Genomic DNA, 25,292 nt, shown 5'->3' on the forward strand with positions numbered 1-25,292 from the left:
ATCGCATCATAGAAATACTAGTTGTCTTTGAAGCATGGCATTGATGAGTGTGTGGGTTGTAATAGTTGGTGTGGTGTGAATGGCAGGCAGTCGTCGGAGCTGAACCAGCTGCGCTCGGAGTACTCTGGTCTGATGAAAGAGCTGGCGGAGAACAACAACAAGCTGCAGCAGGAGGAGCACCAGAGGAAGTCGCTGGAGGTCAACTACAAGCAGAACGTGTCTCAGCTGGAGGTGTGCTGTCTTTCAGGGGAGGGACCGTGCCTAACACAGGCATCTTATTTAGTTATTTAGTCAGCACATAGTTCACTAGGCTGCCCCACAGAGATGAAACACAAAGGAATCTCTCCTTCATGGTGAGACCTGGACTGTTTAGGGTTTCTCACTGTAACCATGGGAGGGCCTGTGTCCGTCGATCCTAAGGACGGCTGGGTGGTGTGTCATAGAACAGGGAAGTGGAGAATATGTTGGTTTAGGAAGTGGGGCTGTTTGAAGCTTTGTGCTCAGTATAAACACTGCTTCCCTGCAAAGCACACCCAGGTCAGCCTTTCCTGTGTTTTTCATAACCAATACAGTACAGTGAGAGGTTGTGTCAGTGTATGTACACTGTTAAAATGCTAAATGTTGTGTCCCGTTGTCACCAGGCTCAACTGCAGGATGCTAAGCGGGGTTGGGAGGAGCTCCAGAATTACCTCCACAATGTTAACGCAGAGAGGGAGAAACTTCATGCTGCTAAAGAAGGTGATCACAGAGTTTCTAAAACAGACCTCTAAACTCAAGCTAATGAACCTCCCATTGCTAATAAGTAATAATAGTATAATAGTATAAGCCAATTTTGAGCACCATTGTCATGAGCACCACATGTGTAAGTGGCTTGTGTTGTATACCCAGTAAGTGATTTTATCTGGTGTGGCTCCTCTCTCAGAGCTGCAGAGCCAGCTGCTGGCGGTGGAGACAGAGATGAGCAACAAGAACAAGGAGATCCAGACGCTGCACAGCAGCCTGACTGACACCATTGTGTCCAAGGACCAGGTGGAGCAGAAGGTGATGCAGCTGCTGGAGGTGTCCCAGCACAGCCTGGCTGAAGACTCGGTGCAGGTCCAGGTAGGGGAACACAGCCCTTATTGTTGTAATGACAGATGTGATGTGTATAACAATAACACATTCTCTATGATTCACAGTTGACAGTTCTACTTGGATGTTGTGGTTATTGTGCCAGGTGTGGACAGGTCGTCTTTACACTCTCAAACCTTTCAGAAACAAGGGAGAAATGGCTTGGTTGAGAACGGGGTTAAGACAATAGACTTATTTTTAAGTGTTTCTGTAATATTAATATTTTTTGCACAAAGATATTCTGGTATGCATTGAAAATAACCTCCTTTGTTCCTGACAGGATCTCCTGAGTGAAAAAAGTGGCCTCAATGCCCAGATTGAGACTCTGCAGGCCCAGTTGAGCTCTCAGGTATGGACGAGCATTGTTCACCCTTTAGTTCATCAACAAGAGTTGATATGTTTCTATTTGTATACCGGTATGTGAGTATGTTGTGACTACTGTCTTCCCTCCTCTTTCAGGCCACTACTGTCTCCCACTTTGAAGAGCTGCAGAAGCTGTAAGTGTTTTGCAAGTTTGAAATGAATGCCCACACCTCTTGCACATGTGCTTAGCCTGATCCTTGAATGTCCATTTGTTCCATATAATGTCCTCTCTGACTCTTCTCCCTGTCCAATGGGTTGTGTTGCTGACTCCTGTCATATGTGGCATCCAGGCTGGCTGAGAAGGAGCTGCAGAGGAAGAGTCTGGAGGACTCCCTGAATAGTGAGAGGAGCAGTGGCGCCAGCAGGGAAACTAACATGCAGGTACCTACAGTAGTACTGTCTAAACCCCCATTATTACTCCTGCTCTATATATGATGGTCTGTTGACCGGCTGGAATGTGTTGAGCTACAGGAATGCTGCACACAGTACGGTGGGTTGATTTGAAGGGCTTACTGTACATGCAATTTCTGTCTTCGTGAAGCATATAAGCTAAGGCAGTAATAAAACAGATATGACATCCCTCTGGGCCGCTTTTGTCCATTTTGCAAAGTGAATTAGCTGGAAAAATTCAATAGTATAAAGATATTATCAAACTACTGTAGACCTACATACATACTGTCAACGTAATAGTAAGATGTCTCCTTTATTTGAGATGAATGTTGTTGACACTGGGCCTCCTGCCCTAACCCTCTTTTCCTTCTATGTTGCTTCTCTGGCCTCCACAGGCCATGCACAATGACAACATGTCACTGAAGGCAGCGCTCCAGAATCTGCAGGCTCAGATTTCTGAACAGGTCAGAAGTGAAACACGCCTGTTTTCTTAGATGGAACTCCTGCTGTGATCTACCAGTCCCTCAGTATGCGCACCCTCTGACACCCTTTCTCTCTCCCTCCTCTCCTTCCTTCTCGCCCTCCTTCTATCCTCATCTAGACTGTTTCTCAGCTGGCCTTGGATCAGTTCCAGAAGAGGTGTGTGTGTGAGAGCATTTTTAAGCAATTTAGATCCTGCCAGAGAGTTGACTGTTCTGCTTCCCATTCTATCTAGTTACATCAAATGTGCACTAATTTTATCCTTATTGCTGGGTAGTTTTACAAGTAGATAAAATGTTGTCATCTTGCCTCTATTTCGAAACGTGGTATTAATACCACACCTGAAAACAATGCTATGATTGTAACCCTTATAACCCTGTCTTTGTGTTGTGCCCCCTGCAGTGTCCAAGAGAGGGAGGAGAAAATCAAGACTGTGGAGGACCTGCTGAAGATGGGAATGATTGAGGTGGCCAATAAGGAGGAGGAATTAACGGTGAGTAGGGGTCAAGGGTCAGGAATAAGCTTGACCCACCTGACATCACTGTTTTGGTCGTTGTTTAGACAAATATTGTTTTAAGTGTTTAAAATCAAATAGCTTTCTCTGTCACAGACTGTAAGAGAAGAGAATAAGGCTCTGAAACGTGATATGGAGGCATTTATTCTTCAGACTACTGAGCAGGTAAGTACTCACACTGATCTGCTGTGTTTTCATTTTGGATAGTCTCAACCCCGTTCCCTCATTGGATTCTCATTACATTTTTTCCTCTTGTCTTTTCCTACTCTCAAGACATCATCCGATTTGATAATGGAAGGTCTACAGAGCAAGTAAGTCAATGAAAATACCACTTTTTGTCTAGCAACTGCTATGAAACCTCTTGCCACATTCATGGACAATTTGTTCTGTGTTTGATACATTTTGTAATTCTGTGTTTCTCAAGGATCCAAGAGAAAGATGAGCAGATTAAGTCAATGGAGGAGAGCCTACAGGCAGCACAGGCGAGTGGCTCCAGCAATGGGATGACCATTGAGGTGTGTTCATAGTAGTACATCTCTCTCTGTCTCCCTCTCTCTCTCTCTCTCTCTCTCTCTCTCTCTCTCTCTCTCTCTCTCTCTCTCTCTCTCTCTCTCTCTCTCTCTCTCTCTCTCTCTCTCTCTCTCTCTCTCTCTCTCTCTCTCTCTCTCTCTCTCTCTCTCTCTCTCTCTCTCTCTCTCTCTGTCTCTCTCTCTCTCTCTGTCTCTCTCTCTCTCTGTCTCCCTCTCTCTCTCTGTCTCTCTCTCTCTCTCTCTCTCTCTCTCTCTCTCTGTCTCTCTCTCTCTCTGTCTCCCTCTCTCTCTCTCTCTCTCTCTGTCTCTCTCTCTCTCTCTCTCTCTCTCTCTCTCTCTCTGTCTCTCTCTCTCTCTCACATACATACATACATACATACATACATACATACATACACACACACACACATACATACATACATACATACATACAGCAATGTACTCTGCATTTTGATTCATGTGATTTTGGAATGCCAGACTTGTAACAAATGTGAAATTAAACATTGTATATAGTGTGTTTTGACTTTGCCCAATGTTACAGTTTTGGTTCTGGATTATCCTGTGTCTCCCTGCTGGGTGTTTATGTAAATGTGTGTGTGTGTTGTCCCTGCAGTCTCTGGAGCAGCAGGTGGCAGGGCTGCAGTCTGACATGGAGCAGCTGAGACAGAAGCAGGCTGTGGACACCACCAGTGCCAGCGACCAGCTCCTAGAATTACAGACACAGTAAGTATTTTGTACTATCCCTCTACTCTGACCTACTTGACTGCATTGTACTCTGAAAAGATAGACTAACACAGTCTTTGTCCAGGCTTGCTGCTAAGGACCAGGAGATCCAGACACTACAGAGTGAGTTGGAGTCAAAGGCCAAGGAGGTGAGCGACAAGGTGCAGGAACTACAGCAGAAACAGGTGAGGGAAGAGGTGGAAACAGTTGATTGGTGACCTTTATTGGCTGAGAGGGAGAAAAAAGAACGAGAGTTAACTACTTTTATTTTCTTCTTCTCGCAGACCCACACAGAGGCCCCAAGCCTGGAACTCCTGACAGCGTGAGTCACTGTAATACTTCACTGAATTCCCTTCAGTAGGTGTCCCTTGGCATGGGGCCACCCAGCAGTGTTGTGATAGGTAGTGGTAGTGTTGGTAATGTATGTGTGGTGGTGTTCTGTCCTCCAGGTTGGCAGAGAAGGAGAAGCAGGTGTCTGATCTCCAGGGAGAGCTGGCTAAGCTGAGGGAGTCCTTGGAGCTTCACAGGAACAAGAACAATGTAGGTGTCCTGTCCTGCAGACAGTGCTGCTACTGCCTCAGCCCACACTACCAGCCTACCCTCCACATCTCCAGTCTGGCCCTGCGATACATCTGCAGACCTCATCCTCGATGTGCTCCCCTAAACCACACCCTTTCAGTGATGTCACACTATGCATGCATAATCTCCCTCTACTCCTTTTACAAAGTTGTTAGGTTGCATTTTATCGCAGACTATGAATATTTATGAATCTAATTGAAACTATTCAAGACAATGATACATTTAACATTTATATTTTAGAGCTCTTCATTTGCTATTCTATGCTTATGCTGGCTAAGGCTTGCTACAATCAAACAGTACAGTTGTTAGGGCAGTCAGTCTACTCTGCTCTGTCCTTTGCCATGTTTACAAGGACTGTATTTCTGTGTGTCAGCATGCATGTCTGTGCGTGTGAATGCTCTGGGGCTTAACAATGGCCTTGTTTTGCAGAGACAGACAGCTACCTTGTTGACTAGCTCTATATTATGTGATTTGGCTTTTCCTATCTAGACTCATTGGACTTTTTTGTCAGTGAGTTGCAGCTCTCATTCTTCACGTTATTTTAGTTTGTCTATGCCAAAGACCTCTCTACGGTGTTACTATCAGAGCTGTTTCACTGTTTGTTTTTGACAATACAGTTTAGTGTCTGATCCTTCTAAAGACTCAATCTTTAGTTGGCCAACTCATGTTAAGTTGAGCTTGACCCTTAGAGTGGTTTACGGTAAAATGTAGTGAGGATATTCTTTAAACCTAGACTCCGAAACAGGATAGGATAGGACAGGACAGCCGTAAAGAAAAGGAGTTACATTTATTTTTGCTAATGGTTCTCTGTTCATCCCTATATAAATTGTGTTTGTGGGTCACTGCATACTTTTCCCTGAGGCTAAACTGAAAGTGATATCTCTCTGAAACTGACCAGGAGCTTCGGGTGAAAAACTGGAGCGCTATGGAGGCTCTGGCAGCCACCGAGTCCATGCTTCAGGGGAAACTCAGCAAGGCCCTCAAGGTTCGGATCCCACTTCCAGTCTGCTTCACTCTAGATTGAAAATCTGATGCATCCCCAAACAGTTATTGCCATAATCGACCAGTGAGATTACTCCATCATTTCTACATGCTGCTGCATACTCATTTCTCCCCTCCCTCTGCATTCTGGCCCTGAATAATTGGCAGTTTATCTCCATTAATCTATTCCCCTCAGGAATTTCATAAAGACTCTAATGTATTTTTATGTAGAAAAAACACTGCTCTACTTGAGTTCTGCTTTCTATTCCGCGCTAGAATGCATTGACCTCTTTTAAAGGACACAATCTTTTTGTTTCATACAGTACAACTATTTATTTTAACTACATCAATTCCAATATAAAGTAAAGAAATAGACATTTGAAAATGAGTGTGCAGTGACTGACTCCAGATTTCCTGTAGGTGGTCATAATAAGTTTGAGATCCATGGTCTTCATGATGCTCCTCTCGCTCCCTGCCATGTGCTTTCCTCATTTTCTCTCCCAAATCCAGCATGTGTTCCATTCTGCTTTGTGTATATACTGTCATCATTACAGCAATCAGCCTCTAATGAAATTCGATTATAAGATTTTCAAAATAAATTTGGTCTTTCAGAGTTGCCTTTTTGAGAAATTATGTCCAGAATATGTGTAATTAGTCAACATAATTGTTTTGTGTAAAATCATTTTTGGAAGCAACAAAACATATACTGAATATATAGATTTATTATACAACAACGGTGGTACTTTAACTCCGTGTGGACACGTCTATCAACTTATTGCATAGAACCATTAGAAACCAGACAGCCCGTCAGCTTAACTGCTGTTTATATCCACCCAGTTGTTTCCTAAGGATTTTTTTGTCCTCTTACATTTTTAATTTACAGGAGCAATTGGGATTAAGTGTCTTGCTCAAGGGCGCATCGGCAAATTTTTCCACATAGTCTGCTCGGGATTTGAACCAGTGACCTTCTGGTACCTGGCCCAATGCGCTTAACTGCTAGGCTACCTGCCGCCCCTCTTCAGTGAGAATCTGATCTGCCATAGCCCTTTTTTCTTTTCTTTTTTAAACTAAGCAAGTCAGTTAATAACAAACTCTTATTTTCAATGTGCTTAACTGCCTTGTTCAGGGGCAGAACAACAGATTTTTACCTTGTCATATCAGGGATTCGATCTTGCAACCATTTGGTTACTAGTCCAACGCTCTAACCACTAGGCGACCTGCCACACCTACCTTTGCTTAACCATATGTATTTAGGGATGCACTAGTAAACCATAGACTAACAGATTGCTCTTACTATAAACAGTTGTGGGGGTTTCAGGGAATTTTTGCCTAAGCTGTCAACCCCGTTCCTCTCCATGTCAAGACAGGGCACATAGTGAACTGATTTACCCAGCAGCTGCTCTCGGCCATTTTGGTACAGTAAAAATGTAGGCGTTCCTGGACACCTGTTGTGTACGCTCAGGAAAGTGCATGCTTGTACACAATCTAAAGCATATGTCGTAGTGTAGAACCTATTCCCCTTACAACACGATGTGTTAATGAGAGTAGAGGTGAATGTGCCAGCTGTCTGTTATAGGACTCACTCCATCGGAGGGTAGAGGGGTTAGACATGACATCGCTCTCCTTCTGAGAGTTTCAAGCCTTGTGCTTAACGGCACCAACATTGTGGTTTTTGTTTGGGGGTTCCTGATAACAGAAGTATGTGTGGTGCTCTATGGATGTCTGTCTCTGGACAGAATGTTAGATACTCAGGAGCATTACTGTGCTGCAACTATATGAACACAAGTGACTTTGATGTTCCTCCTTGAGAGGATAAACATCTGAAATAATTGAACCTGTGTAGGGTGAGGTCCAAAGCTTGAGGAACTTGTCTTGTGGTTGTGTGTGGCTGCTGAACAGTGGGGCGTATGAATACTTGCTTGGAGCGCACACTAAATAATTGAGCCATTGTAAATGTTAGCAGTTTGTTCACTGGAGTGTCATGGAGAGGGAGTTGTGCTGGTCAGAGGCTATGCTCCTGTATGTACTCTGAGATGGGAGGAGTGAAACCAAGCAAGCAGAGGTAGTGACTTGAGGTTGGATGTTTGCCTGCAGAGCTATTCAGCTAACTACTGTACAGGTACCCCAAGTGTGTGTGTGTGTGTGTGTGTGTGTGTGTGTGTGTGTGTGTGTGTGTGTGTGCGTGTGTGTGTGTGTGTTCCCTGAGTGCAGTCCATGTTGAATGTCCTCTCTTCTCTTTCCTCCTCCTTTACCTCTTCAGGAGAACCAGACAGCCCTGGAGATAGCCCAGGCAGAATGTCGAGGTGTTCTGCACAGACTGCTTCCGAACGTGCCTCTGCCCACTGAACGGGTAAGTGCTCACATAATATATACAGTACCAGACAGAAGTTTGGACACACCTACTCATTCAAGGGTTTTTCTTTATTTTTACTATTTTCTACATTGAGAATAATAGTGAAGACATCAAAACTATTAAATAACAATAATTTAGTAACCAAAAAAGTGTTAAAAAAATCTAAATATATTTGAGATTCTTCAAAGTTACCACCCTTTGCCTTGATGACAGCTTTGCACACGCTTGACATTCTCTCAACCAGCTTCTTGAGGTAGTCACCAGGAATGCATTTCAATTAACAGGTGTGTCTTATTAAAGGTTAATTTGTGGATTTTCTTTCCTTCTTTTGAGCCAATCAGTTGTGTTGTGACAAGGTAGGGGTGGTATATAGAAGTTAGCCCTATTTGGTAAAATAACAAGTCCAAATTAAGGCAAGAACAGCTCAAATAAGCAAAGAGAAACAACAGTCAATCTGGAAAATTTCAAGAACTTTGAAAGTTTCTTCAAGTGCAGTTGCTAAAACCATCAAGCGCTATGATGGAACTGGCTCTCATGAGGACCGCCACAGGAAAGGAAGACCCAGAGTTACCTCTGCTGCAGAGGATAAGTTCATCAGAGTTACCAGCCTCAGAAATTGGCAACTAACTGCACCTCAGAACTCAAGTAACAGACACATCTCAACATCAACTGTTCAGAGGAGACTGCGTGCATCAGGCCTTCATGGTCCAATTTCTGCAAAGAAACCACTACCGAAGGACACCAATAAGAAGAAGACTTGCTTGTGCCAAGAAACACAAGCAATGGACATTAGACCAGTGGAAATCTGTCCTTTGGTCTGATGAGTCCAAATATGAGATTTTTGGTTCCAACCGCTGTGTCTTTGTGAGATGCAGAGTAGGTGAACGGATGATCTCCCCATGTGTGGTTCCCTCAGTGAACAGTGGAGGAGGAGGTGTGGGGGTGCTTTGCTGGTGACACTATCAGTGATTTATTTTGAATTCAAGGCACACTTAACCAGCGTGGCTACCGCATCATTCTGCAGCGATACGCCATCCCATCTGGTTTGCGCTTAGTAGGACAATCCATTTGTTTTTCGTCATAACAATGACCCAGAACACACCTCCAGGCTGTGTAAGGGCTAGTTGACCAAGAAGGAGTGTTGGGAGTGCACCATCATGACCATGACCTGGCCTCCACAATCACCCGACTTCTACCCAATTGAGAAAGTTTGAGATGAGTTTGACCGCAGAGTGAAGAAAAAGCAGCCAACAAGTGCTCAGCATATGTGGGAACACCTTCAAGACTGTTGGAAAAGCATTCCAGGTGAAGCTGGTTGAGAGAATGCCAAGAGTGTGCAAAGCTGTCATTCAAGCAAAGGGTGGCTACTTTGTCCTCCCGGACACCCTAGACCCACTCCAATTAGCATACCGCCCCAACAGATCCACAGATGACGCAATCTCAATTACAATCCACACTGCCCTTGCTCACCTGGACAAAAGGAACACCTACGTGAGAATGCTGTTCATTGACTATAGCTCAGAGTTCCACACCATAGTGCCCACAAAGCTCATCACTAAGCTAAGGACTCTTGGACTAAACACCTCCCTCTGCAACTGGATCCTGGACTTCCTGACGGGCTGTCCCCAGGTGGTAAGAGTAGGCAACAACACGTCTGCCACGCTGATACTTAACACTGGGGCCCCTCAGGGGTGCGTACTTTGTCCCTTCCTGTACTCCCTGTTCACCCACGACTGTGTGGCTAAACACGATTCCAACACCATCATTAAGTTTGCTGACAACAGCACAGTGGTAGGCCTGATCACCAACAACAATAAGACGGCCTATAGGGAGGAGGTTAGAGAACTGGCAGTGTGGTGCCAGGACAACAACCTCTCCCTCAATGTGAGCAAGACAAAGGAGCTGATCATGGACTACAGGAAAAGGCTGGCTGAACAGGCCCCCATTTAACATCGACGGGGCTGTAGTGGAGCGGGTTGAGAGTTAGGTTCCTTGGTGTCCACACCACCAACAAACTATAATGGTCCAAACATATCAAGATAGTTGTGATAGGGCACAACAAAACCTTTTCCCCTCAGTAAAATGAAAAGATTTATCATTGGACCTTAGATCCTTAAAAGGTTCTACAGCTGCACCATCGAGAGCATCCTGGCCGGTTGCATCACTGCCTGGTATGGCACTACTCGGCATCTGACAGTAAGGCGCTACAGAGGGTAGTGCGAACGACCCAGTACATCACTGGGGCCAAGCTTCCTGCCATCCAGGACCTATATAATAGGTGGTGTCAGAAGAAAGCCCATAAAATTGACAGAGACTCCAGTATAGACTGTTTTCTATGCTACCGCACGGCAAGCGGTACCGGAGCACCAAGTCTAGGACAAAAAAAGCTCCTCAACAGCTTCTACCCCAAGGCATAGGACTGCTGAACAATTAATTAAATCGCCACCGGACAATTTCCATTGTTTATTATCTATGCATAGTCACTTCACCCCCACCTACATGTACAAATTACCTCAACTAATCTGTACCCCCGCACACTGACTCGGTACCGAAGCCCCCTCTATATAGCCTCGTTATTGTGTTTTATTATCACTTTTTACTTTAGTCTACATGTTAAATATTCTTCAACTGCACTGTTGGTTAAGGGCTTGTAAGTAAGCATTTTGCGGTAAAGTCTAGACCTGTTGTTTTTAGTGCATGTGACAAAGTTTGATTTGTGTAACTTTTGACTGGTACTGTGTGTGTGTGTGTGTATGTACAGTGCCTTGCGAAAGTATTCGGCCCCCTTGAACTTTGCGACCTTTTGCCACATTTCAGGCTTCAAACATAAAGATATAAAACTGTATGTTTTTTGTGAAGAATCAACAACAAGTGGGACACAATCATGAAGTGGAACGACATTTATTGGATATTTCAAACTTTTTTAACAAATCAAAAACTGAAAAATTGGGCGTGCAAAATTATTCAGCCCCTTTACTTTCAGTGCAGCAAACTCTCTCCAGAAGTTCAGTGAGGATCTCTGAATGATCCAATGTTGACCTAAATGACTAATGATGATAAATACAATCCACCTGTGTGTAATCAAGTCTCCGTATAAATGCACCTGCACTGTGATAGTCTCAGAGGTCCGTTAAAAGCGCAGAGAGCATCATGAAGAACAAGGAACACACCAGGCAGGTCCGAGATACTGTTGTGAAGAAGTTTAAAGTCGGATTTGGATACAAAAAGATTTCCCAAGCTTTAAACATCCCAAGGAGCACTGTGCAAGCGATAATATTGAAATGGAAGGAGTATCAGACCACTGCAAATCTACCAAGACCTGGCCGTCCCTCTAAACTTTCAGCTCATACAAGGAGAAGACTGATCAGAGATGCAGCCAAGAGGCCCATGATCACTCTGGATGAACTGCAGAGATATACAGCTGAGGTGGGAGACTCTGTCCATAGGACAACAATCAGTCGTATATTGCACAAATCTGGCCTTTATGGAAGAGTGGCAAGAAGAAAGCCATTTCTTAAAGATATCCATAAAAAGTGTTGTTTAAAGTTTGCCACAAGCCACCTGGGAGACACACCAAACATGTGGAAGAAGGTGCTCTGGTCAGATGAAACCAAAATTGAAGTTTTTGGCAACAATGCAAAACGTTATGTTTGGCGTAAAAGCAACACAGCTGAACACACCATCCCCACTGTCAAACATGGTGGTGGCAGCATCATGGTTTGGGCCTGCTTTTCTTCAGCAGGGGCAGGGACAGGGAAGATGGTTAAAATTGATGGGAAGATCGATGGAGCCAAATACAGGACCATTCTGGAAGAAAACCTGATGGAGTCTGCAAAAGACCTGAGACTGGGACGGAGATTTGTCTTCCAACAAGACAATGATTCAAAACATAAAGCAAAATCTACAATGGAATGGTTCAAAAATAAACATATCCAGGTGTTAGAATGGCCAAGTCAAAGTCCAGACCTGAATCCAATCGAGAATCTGTGGAAAGAACTGAAAACTGCTGTTCACAAATGCTCTCCATCCAACCTCACTGAGCTTGAGCTGTTTTGCAAGGAGGAATGGGAAAAAATGTCAGTCTCTCGATGTGCAAAACTGATAGAGACATACCCCAAGCGACTTACAGCTGTAATCGCAGCAAAAGGTGGCGCTACAAAGTATTAACTTAAGGGGGCTGAATAATTTTGCACGCCCAATTTTTCAGTTTTTGATTTGTTAAAAAAGTTTGAAATATCCAATAAATGTCGTTCCACTTCATGATTGTGTCCCACTTGTTGTTGATTCTTCACAAAAAAAATAGTTTTATATCTTTATGTTTGAAGCCTGAAATGTGGCAAAAGGTCGCAAAGTTCAAGGGGGCCGAATACTTTCGCAAGGCACTGTATATATATATATGCAATTTAGCAGATGTATATGGGTGGTCTCTGGAATTGAACCCACCATACAGCCATTACAAGTGCCATGCTGTACCAACTGCGCTACAGAGGACCATATGATGTGATATTAAATTATAAGTTCATCTTTTCCACATATCCTATAGTTTTGTATCTTTTCTACTGTGTTCTCTCTCAGAACCACCAGGAGTGGCTGCAGAGGTTTGAGACTGCGGTGAAAGAGGCCCCGGCAGCAGAGCCCAACCCTGCCCCTGAAGCAGCACCTGAACCTGCTCCAGAGGGCTCAGAGGACAACAAGGTGACGGCACAGCCTTTACTGTTTCTTTAAAAATAGTTGTGTTTTCAAATGTCTGAGAACTGAGGTGAAAATAAGTGTAACCCGGGCTGTTCCTTACACCAGGTATTGGCTGATAAGCTGAAGGAATCTGAAGAGGCCCAGAAGGTTCTACAGAAAGATTGTGAGACGTACAAGAAAGTGTTGGCAGAGACGGTGAGGTGATGCTCTATCAGTGTCCTGTAGATAACTCTATAAAGGCGTTGTAAGGTCTTTTAAACTAACCTGTAATACCCTATACTGTCCACAGGAGGGCATCCTTCAACGTCTCCAGAGCAGTGTGGAGAAGGAGGAGTCTCGATGGAAGGTGAAGCTGGATCTGTCACAGACAGAGCTGAAAGAGGTGAACACTGAAGACCATTCAATCAAACTGAATTTGTATTTATATTGCCCTTTTAACCACTATATAATTGGTATGTGTGGTGCTTATGGTCACTCTCCTGCCCTCTCTTTCCTAGATGAGCGTGAAAGTTGCAGCACTGGAGCAGGATGTAGACAGACTGAGTGACGTCGGAGAGTTGGACAACGTCAGTCCAGTTACACACTTAACACATCTCTCAGCAATTGTATTAGGCACTTTACATCAGTTGACTCACTAAATGTAAGTGATTTTTCGATTTTGTTCTTTCATAGTTGATAAGAGACAAGCAGCACCTTGAGTCTGCGCTGGAGAGAGCAGAGCGTGAGAGCGCCACCTATGTGACAGAGGTCAGAGAGGTGAGCTGACTAGACTTCCTGTCATCTACCAGTCATACTCGGTCATGTCATAGTGGTTATTCATCTATGTCGTCATAGATCTAGTCATTCGCCTCTGCGTTGTTTGTGGGTGGCTTTGTACTGTGTGTTTATGGTGCATGTCTCTGTGTTTACTGTTTGTGGTATCCACCAGTGTTTGTTCATGCAACAATTAGACATTACATTCACAGTTCACAGACCACACAGTTCATTCTGGTATGTTCTGTTATAGAATTTGGTTGAGAGGGTTTACCCACTTTACACAGTAACTTACAGACTGAGTCTGCCCCGTTGTTGTTAAAACATTGGCGTCACTGCAGTAACACAGAACCAAAACATTGTCAGCCAGCTGCATTCATTCATATCACCACACAACTCCTCCATTGTTTGAGAATGTGTTTTATGTAGATGCTGTAGAGCATTGATTAAATGTAGAAAAACCAACCAAACACCTTGATGCTATAGGATTGTACACTCACCATAGCAGCCGATCGACCATCCCGTTCCCCTACTTCAGCTGTGTAGCATTCTGTCCCCTGGCTCCTCCGATCCCACAGCTGCCTGTTACAGTCATATGAAAAAGTTTGGGCACCCCTCTGAGGCTGCATAATCATTTACTCTGTCGTCACAGAAAATGATCACAGTGGCATGCCATTAATTTTCTAATAAAAGCTGAGTACTGGGGTATTGTCCGGACAAAGATTTTTAGTGTAGCAATATTAAGTTGTATGAAATTAAATCAGATGTGAAAAATAGGCTATGCAAAAATGTGGGCACCCTTGTCATTCTGTTGATTTGAATACCTGTAACTACTTAGCACTGATGAATTGGAACACACAATTGGTTTGGTGAGCTCATTAAGCCTTGAACTTCATAGACGAGTGCATCCAGTCATGAGAAACGGTATTTAAGGTGGCCGATTGCAAATTGTTGTTCTCTTTGACTCTCCTCTGAAGAGTGGCAACATGGGGGGCCTCAAAACAACTCTCAAATGACCTGAAAACAAAGATTGTTCAACATTATGGTTTAGAGGAAGGCTACAAAAATCTATCGCTGAGATTTAAGCTGTCAGTGTCCACTGTGAGGAACACCGTGAGAAAATGGAAGACCACAGGCACAGTTCTTGTTAAGGCCAGAAGTGGCAGGCCAAGTAAAATATCGGAGAGGCAAAGGCGAAGGATGGTGAGAACAGTTAAAAACAGCCCACAGACCACCTCCAAAGACCTACAACATCATCTTGCTGCAGATGGTGTCACTGTGCATCGTTCAACAATTCAGCGTACTTTGCACAAGGAGAAGCTGTATGGGAGAGTGATGGGGAAGAAGCCTTTTCTAGACACACGCCACAAACAGAGTCGCTTGAGGTATGCAAACGCACATTTGGACAAACCAGCTTCATTTTGGAATAAGGTGCTGTGGACTGATGAAACAAAGATTGAATTATTTGGTCATAACAAGGAACGTTATGCATGGCGGCAAAAGAACACAGCATTCCAAGAAAAACACTTGCTACCCACAGTAAAATTTGGTGGGGGTTCCATCATGCTGTGGGGCTGTGTGGCCAGTGCCGGTACTGGGAATCTTGTTAAAGTTGAGGGTCGCATGGATTCCAGTCAATATCAGCAGATTCTTGGGAATAATGTTGAAGAATCAGTCACAAAGTTGAAGTTAAGCCGGGGCTGGATATTTCAACAAGACAACGACCCAAAAAACTGCTCAAAATCTACCCGGGCATTTATGCAGAGGAACAAGTACAATGTTCTGGAATGGCCATCCCAGTCCCCAGACCTGAATATCATTGAGAATCTGTGGGATGATTTGAAGCGCGCTGTCCATGCTCGGCAACCATCAAACCTAACTGAACTGGAGATGTTTTGTAAGGAGGAATGGTCCAAAATACCTTCATCCAGATACTCATTAGAGGCTATGGGAAGTGTCTAGAGGCTGTTATTTTAACAAAAGGAGGCTCTACTAAATATTGATGTGATTTTTCTATTGGGGAGCCCAAATTTATGCACCTGTCTAATTTTGTTTTGATGCATATTGTACATTTTCTGTTAATCCAATAAATCTAATTTCACTACTGAAATATTACTGTGTCCATCACCACCTGCCTGGGGAATACAGGGTTCTCTTTGTCCTCTGGGAGTCAGTCCATCGATCTACAACCTATGGATACAGTAGTGATGTAAGCTCAAATGCAACATGGGCTAAACTGTTTTTATATGCAAGAGGCATGCATAAGGTGTGTTTTCTTTGCTTTTTAGGAGCCAGATTTTTCTTAGTGTAATGTTAAGACTGGAGTATTAGTATCATAGGTTATAGATGATGGACCACTTTTACTCAGTGAGAGGACAGACTAACACTACTGTTTCCACTCGGCACACTATCTACTCTTCCATCACTTCTACTAACAGGCTTATAGTGGCTTACTGCTACTCCTGCACAATGAGCTTTTCCATGTCGGCCATCTTTGGGGATACATTCTATGCCTTCAACTGCACACGCTTTCATCATTCATCTGCCTCCACACACAGTTTAAACATTTTCAATGTCTGTCTGGTCTTGTTTGTCTCTTGTCTTGCCACCCTCTGTCTGTGAACATCTTCAATGATAATTAAAGCATCTCTGCTGGTTTTTCATTGATAATACAACATTTAATATCTTTATCAGTCTCTAGCTAATCATTGAATAGCTAGTTTAGTAGAGACATAACTGACATCAGAGTTACCATAAGTAGCTATCTATACATGTCTCAACCACTCTAAAAGCCAAGTGAAACCAGTTTTGGTGTATGCAAAATCGTCTAATTTGTCTTGGTAGAAATATTTGAATACCACCTCGGTGTTTATGCAAATTCCCCCCTCCAAACAGTTTGAGATCAAATTTCACCAGGAGGGGGGCTGTGATTGTCATTTATCTCATCGCTGGTGTTTTCGCTTGCAGCTGAAGACCCAGCTGACTGAGACTCTGTCAAAACTGGAGACCGAGGAGAGTGAGAGGCAGAAGGTGGCTGGAGATCTCTATAAGGTAAGACGGCCCCTTGTCCCTTAGGATTGGACTACCTTTAGTTTGTTTGGATTTACATTACTGTTAGAGAAACAATTAGTCACCAGTCCAAGTCTAGAAAGAAGCAACTTACTCAAGGAGCTGAGGATGTTAGCGGCTAGCCGCCGGAAAAAACATTTGACCGGTAATGCTTATTGGTCTATAGGGCCATTTGCATAATTGTGCTGTATTAAATTGGCGAGTGTGTATTTTCGTTAGTCGCCATGCATCTTATTTATCACAAGTGCACAACACTGAACTGCAGAGCAAACTTGATGGCTCTTATACAGAAGCAGTCAGGCAAAATGGGGAGCTGAATTTGGTAAGCCTTGCTCACCCAAATAGGCGGAGCTCTCATAACCTGTCCCTACTACACCAGTTTGAGGAGCGGAATAGCCTACCACATGTCAGACGGCGTGAGAGTAGCTCCTTAAAAAGTCTGTAAGCTACTGGAATGAAACCTGCTTTTGTAAGCCCATTCATTGCACAACAAATAACTATTCTAAATGCAGTCACCTGTTAACTTCGGTGGACACGAATTAAAGGAGCTATTTTTATTCCTCCATCACAACTCGTAATTAAAGCGCGCCTCCAATTTGTCATTCGGTTGCATAGGCTATAGCCTGCCTAGCGTTGACTACCAGCAGGTCACCCACCACTGCAATGGGAGCTTGAGGCAGTGGAATTGTTTGAAACCTGAATTGTTTTAGTTCACTTCAAATAATGAGGCATGTCTTACCTTGCTTCAATGTAGCCTTGCGAAAATCCATCTGTAGAAACGTGGAGGCAAATATTTTATAAAGGCTTGGTATTATTGCATGTTTCTATTAAGTGCTTAATGAAAAATGTCCTGCGTATGCATAGTACCAAAGAGGAAGAGGCAAAGGGAGAGGTTTCACACTCCACAAAATCTGTCCAAAATAAGCCTAATACGTTTCTATGGGCTTATTTTGGGACTAAGCTTGTCGCCTGCCTTGGGTCGACTCTCATTGTTGGGGCGGAAACATAAGCATCTCATCATTATATACAGATCTCTAATAGTATTTTTTGTTGGTCACATGATTTTACTGTTTTAATTTTTTTATTTGATTTTTTTACAGTTTGTTGACCGGTTAATGAGGGTCAGTTAGTCGGCAGCAAAATTGACCGAAATGTGCATCCCTACTAGGAGATAAATACACACTGAGCATTTGAATACGTGGATGAGTTGAACACACTTATATTAAATGAAATGTAAGCTTAAATGTTTCTTGTAATTTCCCCCACCCTGCTCCACCTCAGGCCCAGCAGTCTCTGGATCTGATCCAGGAGGAGGTCTGCAAAGAGACCGGCCAGGGTGACCTGATAGAGAACAGCAACCTCTCATCACACGTAAGACTCACTGGACGGGGAACTGTCTGTGGCTATATGTTAAAGACAGCCCGTTGCACATATTATCTAGGTAGTGTATATTCATGGTCAAAACAAAGGTATCTAGCTACTAAGAGTTCTAATATTGATAATTATTAGATGTAGTTGTGTATTAAATGTAACCAGTCTTTAAATAGGGGTAGTTTTATTGACAAGTTATATTGAAAGTGACTACAGGGTAGTAACCAACCTGTCACTGTGTCCCTCAGGAGGAGATTGACAGGAAGGAGAAGAAGACTGCAGGGCTGAACCAAACTGTGAGGGAACTGCAGCAGCTGCTACAGGCTGTAAACCGGCAACTCACCAAGAGACAGGAGGCGGTACGACGTATTTATTATGGATCCACATTTACATAATACAGCCATCAAAAGAAGGCTTTAAAATATAGAAAAGGACATTTACTGAAGTAAATGCTTGCTACTCTTGCAGTATTTATGGTTGTGAAGTGGTAGTGACAGCAGTAGTAATGGTAGTAATATGGTTTTCATAGGCTGTGGGTTAGTTATAGTGACCTATTTTGGGGTGGTTTGTAGTTGTGTAGTTATTATAGTGGGATATATACAATGCATTCGTAAAGTATTCAGACCCCTCGACTTTTCCCACATTTTGTAACGTTACAGCCTTATTCTCAAATGGGTTAAATAAAAACATTTCATCATCAATCTACACTGTAATGACAAAAGGAAAACAGGTTTTTAGATTTTTTTTGAAAATGTATTATATATATATTTTTTAAGATACCTTATTTACAGTATTCAGACCCTTTGCTATGAGAAATTGAGCTCAGGTGCATTATGTTTCCATTGATTATCCTTGAGACGTTTCTACAACTTGTTTGGAGTCCACCTGTGGTAAGTTCAATTGATTGGACATGATTTGGAAGGCACAGACCTGTCTATATAAGGTCCCACAGTTGACAGTGCGTGTCAGAGCAAAAACGAAGCCATGAGGTCGAAGGAATTGTCCATAGAACTCCAAGACAGTATTGGGTCGAGGTACAGATCTGGGGAAGGGTACCAAAACATTTCTGCAGTATTGAAGGTCCCCAAAAACACAGTGGCCTCAATCATTCTTAAATGGAAGAAGTTTGGAACTACCAAGACTCTAACTAGAGCTGGCCACCCAGCCAAACTGAACTATCAGGGGAGAAGGGCCTTGGGCAGGGAGGTGACCATGAACCCGATGGTCACTCTGACAGAGCTCCAGAGTTCCTTTATGGACAACCATCTCTGGCACCACCCCTACGGTAAAGCATGGTGGTGGTAGCATCATACTGTGGGGATGTTATTCAGCGGCAGGGACTGGGAGACTAGTCAGGATCAAGGGAAAGATGAATGGAGTAAAGTACAGAGAGATCCTTGATGAAAACCTGCTCCAGAGCGCTCAGAACCTCAGACTGGGGCAAAGGTTCACCTTCATCAGGACAACGACCCTTAACAGACAGCCAAGACAACACATAAGTGGCTTCGGGACAAGTCTCTGAATGTCCTTGAGTGGCCCAGCCAGAGCCCAGACTTGAACCCGATCAAAGATCTCTGGAGAGACCTGAAAATAGCTGTGCAGTGACGCTCCCCATCCATCCTAACAGAGCTTAAGAGGATCTGCAGATAAGAATGGGAGAAACTCCCCAAATACAGGTGTGCCAAGCTTGTAGCGTCATACCCAATAAGACTCGAGGATGTGGTCACTGCCAAATATGTTTCAACAAAGTACTGAGTAAAGGGTTTTAATACTTATGTAAATGTGCAATTTATTTGTATTTATTTTTTTACTTTAAAAATAAAATAAAAATGTTGCTTGTCATTATGGGGTATTGTTTGTAGATTGATGAGATCATTTTTGTTTTAATCAATTTTTAGAAGAAAGCTGTAATGTAACAAAATGTTGACAATGTGAAAGGGTATGAATAATTTCTGGATGCACTGTAATTGGCTAGTATAGTAGGCTAGAGTGAGTACTATAGCATCATAAGCCATAGATTGTGTTTTCAAGATCTCAAAATGTTTTAGTTTGAACATTCTAAAAGTTGTGGCAGTGATTTCAGTTTATAATGTTGAATCCAGCATTCCACCGTTGAAATGAATGGGGATACAACAATCTTTATAGTTTATGAATGGTTGCAAGAAGCTGGGTTGTAGCCATCTAAGTTGAGTCAGTCTGCACATTTCAACGTTGGTTTGGTGTTTGTAGCTTTAACGGTTCAAGAGCAATGGCAGATCCAAATACTTTCCATTGAAGCCCATGGATCTTTTATGAACATTTTAAAATGGTTATAGTTCAAAAAGCATAAATGGTTGAAATCTAGGCACGGTGCAAAGATTTACCATTCAAGTCTGGCTGTTGAAATACATAGTAATTTATGCAAATATGGATGTAGTGTAAAAAGTATAAGTAGTATCAATGTTTTTTTTCAGGTTCCAGCAGGAGGAGTATAATAATAAGTATGAACAGTTTCTAAAATTGTGCTTGGTTTTCAGCAAGCACATCTGTTAAATCGGGGTTGTAACTGGCAAGCAAGTCTCTCTTGTAACACACAAAGAGGTCTTAAACTGTGCTTCCTTTTTTTCTCTCAGGAATCGGACAAAGACTCGCCTGAAGTATAGGGAGGGGAGGATGGACACTCCCAATCTTACTACAAAGACCACCCCCAACCTCCCCACCACCTCTCCTATCATGGCCTCTCCTGTCCTGTCACACTCCTCTCTTTCCCCTCACCTGTACTGTAGGCAGCCTCTTGCTGATCCTCTGTCACTGCCTGCCACTGACCTGTAACCTCTGACCTCCAGCTGCTCCTCCTCAGCAGGGTCAGGGAGAGACTTCGCTGGGCCCCAGAGGAGAGGGGCTCCCTCACGCTACACACACACACACACTCCGGACCAGACCTTACTACTCCAAAGTCCCACCACATTCCTCATGATCCCTACAGCCAGCGCTAAAGACATCCTACACATGTCAGACTGTGGCATCTCCCCCCGTTTACCCCCTTTTTTCAATGGAAATCTTTGAATACAGATGTAGTTTTTTTCTCTGTTAGTTTCCTTTGTCCAGAGGGTGATGAAGTGGATTCCTACTTCATTAAATTAACTTGGGTTCTCTTTCCTTTATTTAAGTTAAAAAGGAAAAATGTATTGTTAAAAAAGTAACTGTTAGGACCTGCTGACATTACACTACAATTCTTGATCTCCTTTGCTGACAGCTCACAAACTGTAAATGTGCATTGATCCATGAATAAATAGGTACTGTATATGCATACTTTGGCTGAGGTATTTTGGAGGGGGCAAGGGCATGAGGGAGGGTCCCAGCATGTCAGACGGGTCACTAAGTAACTAACCATGGAGGAAGTCTAAGTGCAGAGCCAGTAGGAGGGAGGCTGTGACCCATCCTCGCTGTGGGAGCAGTAGGACAGGTCTACAGAATGGAGGTTTTAATCCTACTGTAACTACTTTAGGAAGAGGTGTCCCATATCATCTGTAATCAACACTCGCTATATTGTTGCTAATTTCATTAACATGGAATATTTCTTTTTTTTTTGTAACAGGTGACAGTTAATTAAAGGGATGCTTGATAAATCTGCTCGCTGTCCTGTGTTTAGTTATGCTTCTCTTGACTGGATTTCCTTTGCCATACCACCGTGGGGCACCAATGTCCTTATCCCTCTACTTGTTTGTTAAAATGTTGTCTATCCTGCACATACAAAATCAACCCCTTAACACATCTAGACACCACCTCCAAATGTAGTGTACTACTTTGCCTACTAGAGGCTTGAGTGAAGTGTTTGTTTTTGCTTTCACTTATCTGATACTTTCAGACCTATGAAGTGCCATCAGTCTAGAAGTAACGGGCTGCGGCTAGGGGTTGACTTTTGGGCTGGATGATCTTGTATCTCTGCAATGTGCCATTCAATTTGATTAGACCCTGACTTACTACAAATAAAAGGTAAGGCCATTCCCTCAGCCCTGGTTTTTACCCTGATGACAAACGTGCTAAGGTCTGCGTGACTGACTAATAAGCAGAATAATGTTTCGCTGTCCTCCCCTTTCAAGACAAACATCTTACTGGTGGGTGTCATTTTAGTTATGTGCTCTTTGTATGAGGGAGTTATATTAACCTGAAGTCGTGGTGCACCGGTCAAAGGCAGTGAGGGAGGACCGCCCTTCCCAAATGGAACAGTAATCTGCACCACGCGGTCATGTTGTCTATGGTGCGTTGTCCAGAAACATCTCCTTTCCATAAAATATATTTTTGAATTCATTGGGAAGGTAGATAAAGCATTTTTTTTTTTTTAAGCAATCACTTTTGCATGTGAAAACAGAATCCTACACGTCACTTTTGTTTTATGTTGAGGTTCTAACCTCACTCTTGCGAAACATTGTGCAACATCGATTCATCATGTTTACTGAAAGGAGGTATGGCTGTTGTGTGGCTGTCATAATGGCTCACCAAGGACTGCCCCCTCCTGTCATACTTTACAACTGGAAATAACATCAGGTTTGTCACTGTGGTAGATGTACAAGCAGTGGATCTGTGAATGACGTCCAAGTTTTACCTCCCATTCCCAAAGAAGTTCAACATAATAGACGTGGGGAAGAGCTGAAAGATCTTAAAGAATTGTCTGTGTGGAGTGAGTGTTTGTCTCCAGCTTCTTTATATTAGCTTAGATGAAGAGGAAATACCAGTTCCAAGGGATTGACATCTGGTGTGTGAGACAGATATAGGAAAATGGCGCTGACAGAGGGCTGCCTCGCTTCTAGTCCTTAGGAAACTTTTCAGTATTTTATTTTTTTATGTATTATTTCTTACATTGCTAGCCCAGAAAATCTTAAGTGTTATTACTTACAGCAGGGAAGAACTATTGGATATCAGAGCGGCGTCAACTTACCAGCACTACAATTCTATACTATCTATTGCATCTTAGCCTATGCCACTCTAACATTGCTTATCCATTTATTTATATATTCTTATTCCATGAATTACTTACATTTGTGTGTATTAGGTATTTGTTGTGGAATTGTTAGATATTACTTGTTAGATAATTTGCTGCACTGTCGGAACTAGAAGCACAAGCATTTCGCTACACTCGCAATAACATCTGCTAACCATGTGTATGTGACCAATACAATTTGATTTGATTTGATACAGTGAGTACAGTCATTGCTCTGCTCTTGTTGTTGTCTGTAAATCTGCATGTGGTCCTTCAGGACTGTAGAAGAGCAACACAGAGTAACAAGACAACTTTTGTACATTAAGGGGTCAGGGGAGAAAGCAGCACAGGATCAGCACATTCCAAACATTCTCCCACACTGTCATGCTGTAGTCAGCTGATTGTGGGCCTGTCATGGAGACCAAGCTAGCGACAAACAGGCACCACACCATAACCTCAGCATACCCCTCTATACACTGATATGATACAAGCGAGGCCTTTTCTATGGTACATCAGTGCCTCTGTCAAACCCCTTATCAGATGTATGCAACCTATGGAATAAAGACAGTTGATTCACTTTCCTACACTGCAGATCTCCAGGAATCCAGTCACTAGATTTCTCCAGTGTTGGGGAAGCTACTCTGAAAAGATTGTTTGCCAAACTACCAATTACTTCACACTGGAAGAAGTTTAGCGACACTAAAGCTACCCTAAAGAAAAATATAGTTTACTTAACTAAAGTTACTTTGAAAAAGTAGTTCACTACATCCAAACTACTTATCATATATAAACATTATCACATCTATAATATCATTATTATCATATATCTACACCTAATATGTAATAGACTACAAATTGCAAGAACAGATCACTCTTCAATCAGATGTCAACATAATGTGTACTGTACCCTATTAAACACAAAAAAGTGAGCATTAAGCACACAAAAAGTGTGAGAGTGAGAATAAGCCAGGTCTGTTGCTGAAAATGCAAGGAAAGTCTTTCCTGTCACCCATATTTTATTGGATTTAAAAAAACAATTGTGTGTAGTTCCAGTAGTTAGCGACACCACAACATGAAAAAACGTTATGAACTACTGAAAACACTACCAATATTGGAATTTAGTTCAACTACCACCAAGCTACTGCAAAATTAAATTAAATTACTAGTTGAAGTACATGTAGTTCACTACTCCCAAAAACTGGATTTCTCACACACATGCATGCATTTTCCTGTGAAGCATGTCTCACTCTCTGTTTAAATATGACTCAGGCCTGTTCTTGGAATGTATATATGAGTGTTTAAATGAGCACCATGTGAAGTTATGGAAATGTAGCCGAAATAGTAATCTACAACAATCACATCCCACATCCCACAAACTCTTAACAACACACACATGTACACACTCGCTCTCTTCTAAGACTTCCAGGGAACTTAACCACAGAGGAGGATGCAAGGGGAAGGCAGGGAGGGAGTAGGAAGTAAATAGGAGCTTTGTCTTTATTACATCATCATGGCTCATACAGTTAGTCACTATTGTGTGATTTCTTGCATTAAGTCTCTGTTCCATGCCTATTACCAAGAAATGTCCAACTTTGTACACAAACAAGCCAGACCCATCTCAACAGAACAGCTCCCTCTCTGCATCTGCTTCCCATCAGTGTGGTATGTGCTAGAGAGCCTTTGATCCATCCACTCTGAGTGTGTGTATGTGTACACTAAACTGTGTATGTGATGAATAAAATTTGATTTGGTTTGTGTGTGTGTGTTTGGTGGAGGTGGGGGGGGGGGGGGGGGGGTATGGAAAGGGAGTCTTACTGTGCTCTTTTAAACAGACAGTATGCTCTCAATGAAATGGGGGGACAGAGACTGTCACACACAAAAGTCAATAGTCATTATACCCCAGGCTGTTAAGACTAGCCTGGGGGCAGAAAGTTGGTGTTCACAGAACAAGTAGCTTGATCCTAATATACAGACAGACATGGAGGTTTATCTGTAGTAACAGTACTATTAATGGCCTGATATGGAGAACTATGAATGTAACCAACAAATGCCATGGTTTAAAGTGGGTTGCAGTATTGCTTACAGATAGACAGGATTAGTACATCAAAAATAACATCAAAGCCCAGAACTCCTTTTGATGATGCATTACATATGAAGTAACACTCCCTTAGACCGCCATGACCCCCCCTCACCCCGACCTTTTGTTTTTGTGTTAACTGTTATTGCACTTTGAAATCTGCTATTGACAATGGAGAGTTAGGAGGTATGGGGCACTTAGCCAAGCAGAGCCTTGTGAAACAGTACAGAGACAGCCAATTGTTGATGCAGACAGAACTGTAGAAGTGGCACATTCACCAGAAAGGTGTGACAATGACTGGACATACAGGATAGGAAGACCAGAGGGATTTCCTAAATTGAAAATGT

At 42.9% G+C, this 25,292-nt stretch overlaps 1 protein-coding gene across 1 annotated transcript in view; it reads left to right on the forward strand.

Annotated features, from left to right (window-relative positions):
• Positions 1 to 21,520, forward strand: part of LOC100305273 (kinectin 1) — a 45,094-nt gene extending 23,574 nt beyond the window's left edge. Inside the window, 2 exon segments of the mRNA NM_001165178.1 lie at positions 20,757 to 20,789; positions 20,791 to 21,520. Coding sequence (NP_001158650.1) covers positions 20,757 to 20,789; positions 20,791 to 20,953 — 196 coding nt within the window. The 3' untranslated portion in view covers positions 20,954 to 21,520.
• The last annotated feature ends 3,772 nt before the right edge of the window (positions 21,521 to 25,292 follow it).

This window comes from Oncorhynchus mykiss, chromosome 19, assembly GCF_057628025.1.
Source record: "Oncorhynchus mykiss isolate SJ-2025 chromosome 19, ASM5762802v1, whole genome shotgun sequence".
Classification (NCBI taxonomy): domain Eukaryota; kingdom Metazoa; phylum Chordata; class Actinopteri; order Salmoniformes; family Salmonidae; genus Oncorhynchus; species Oncorhynchus mykiss.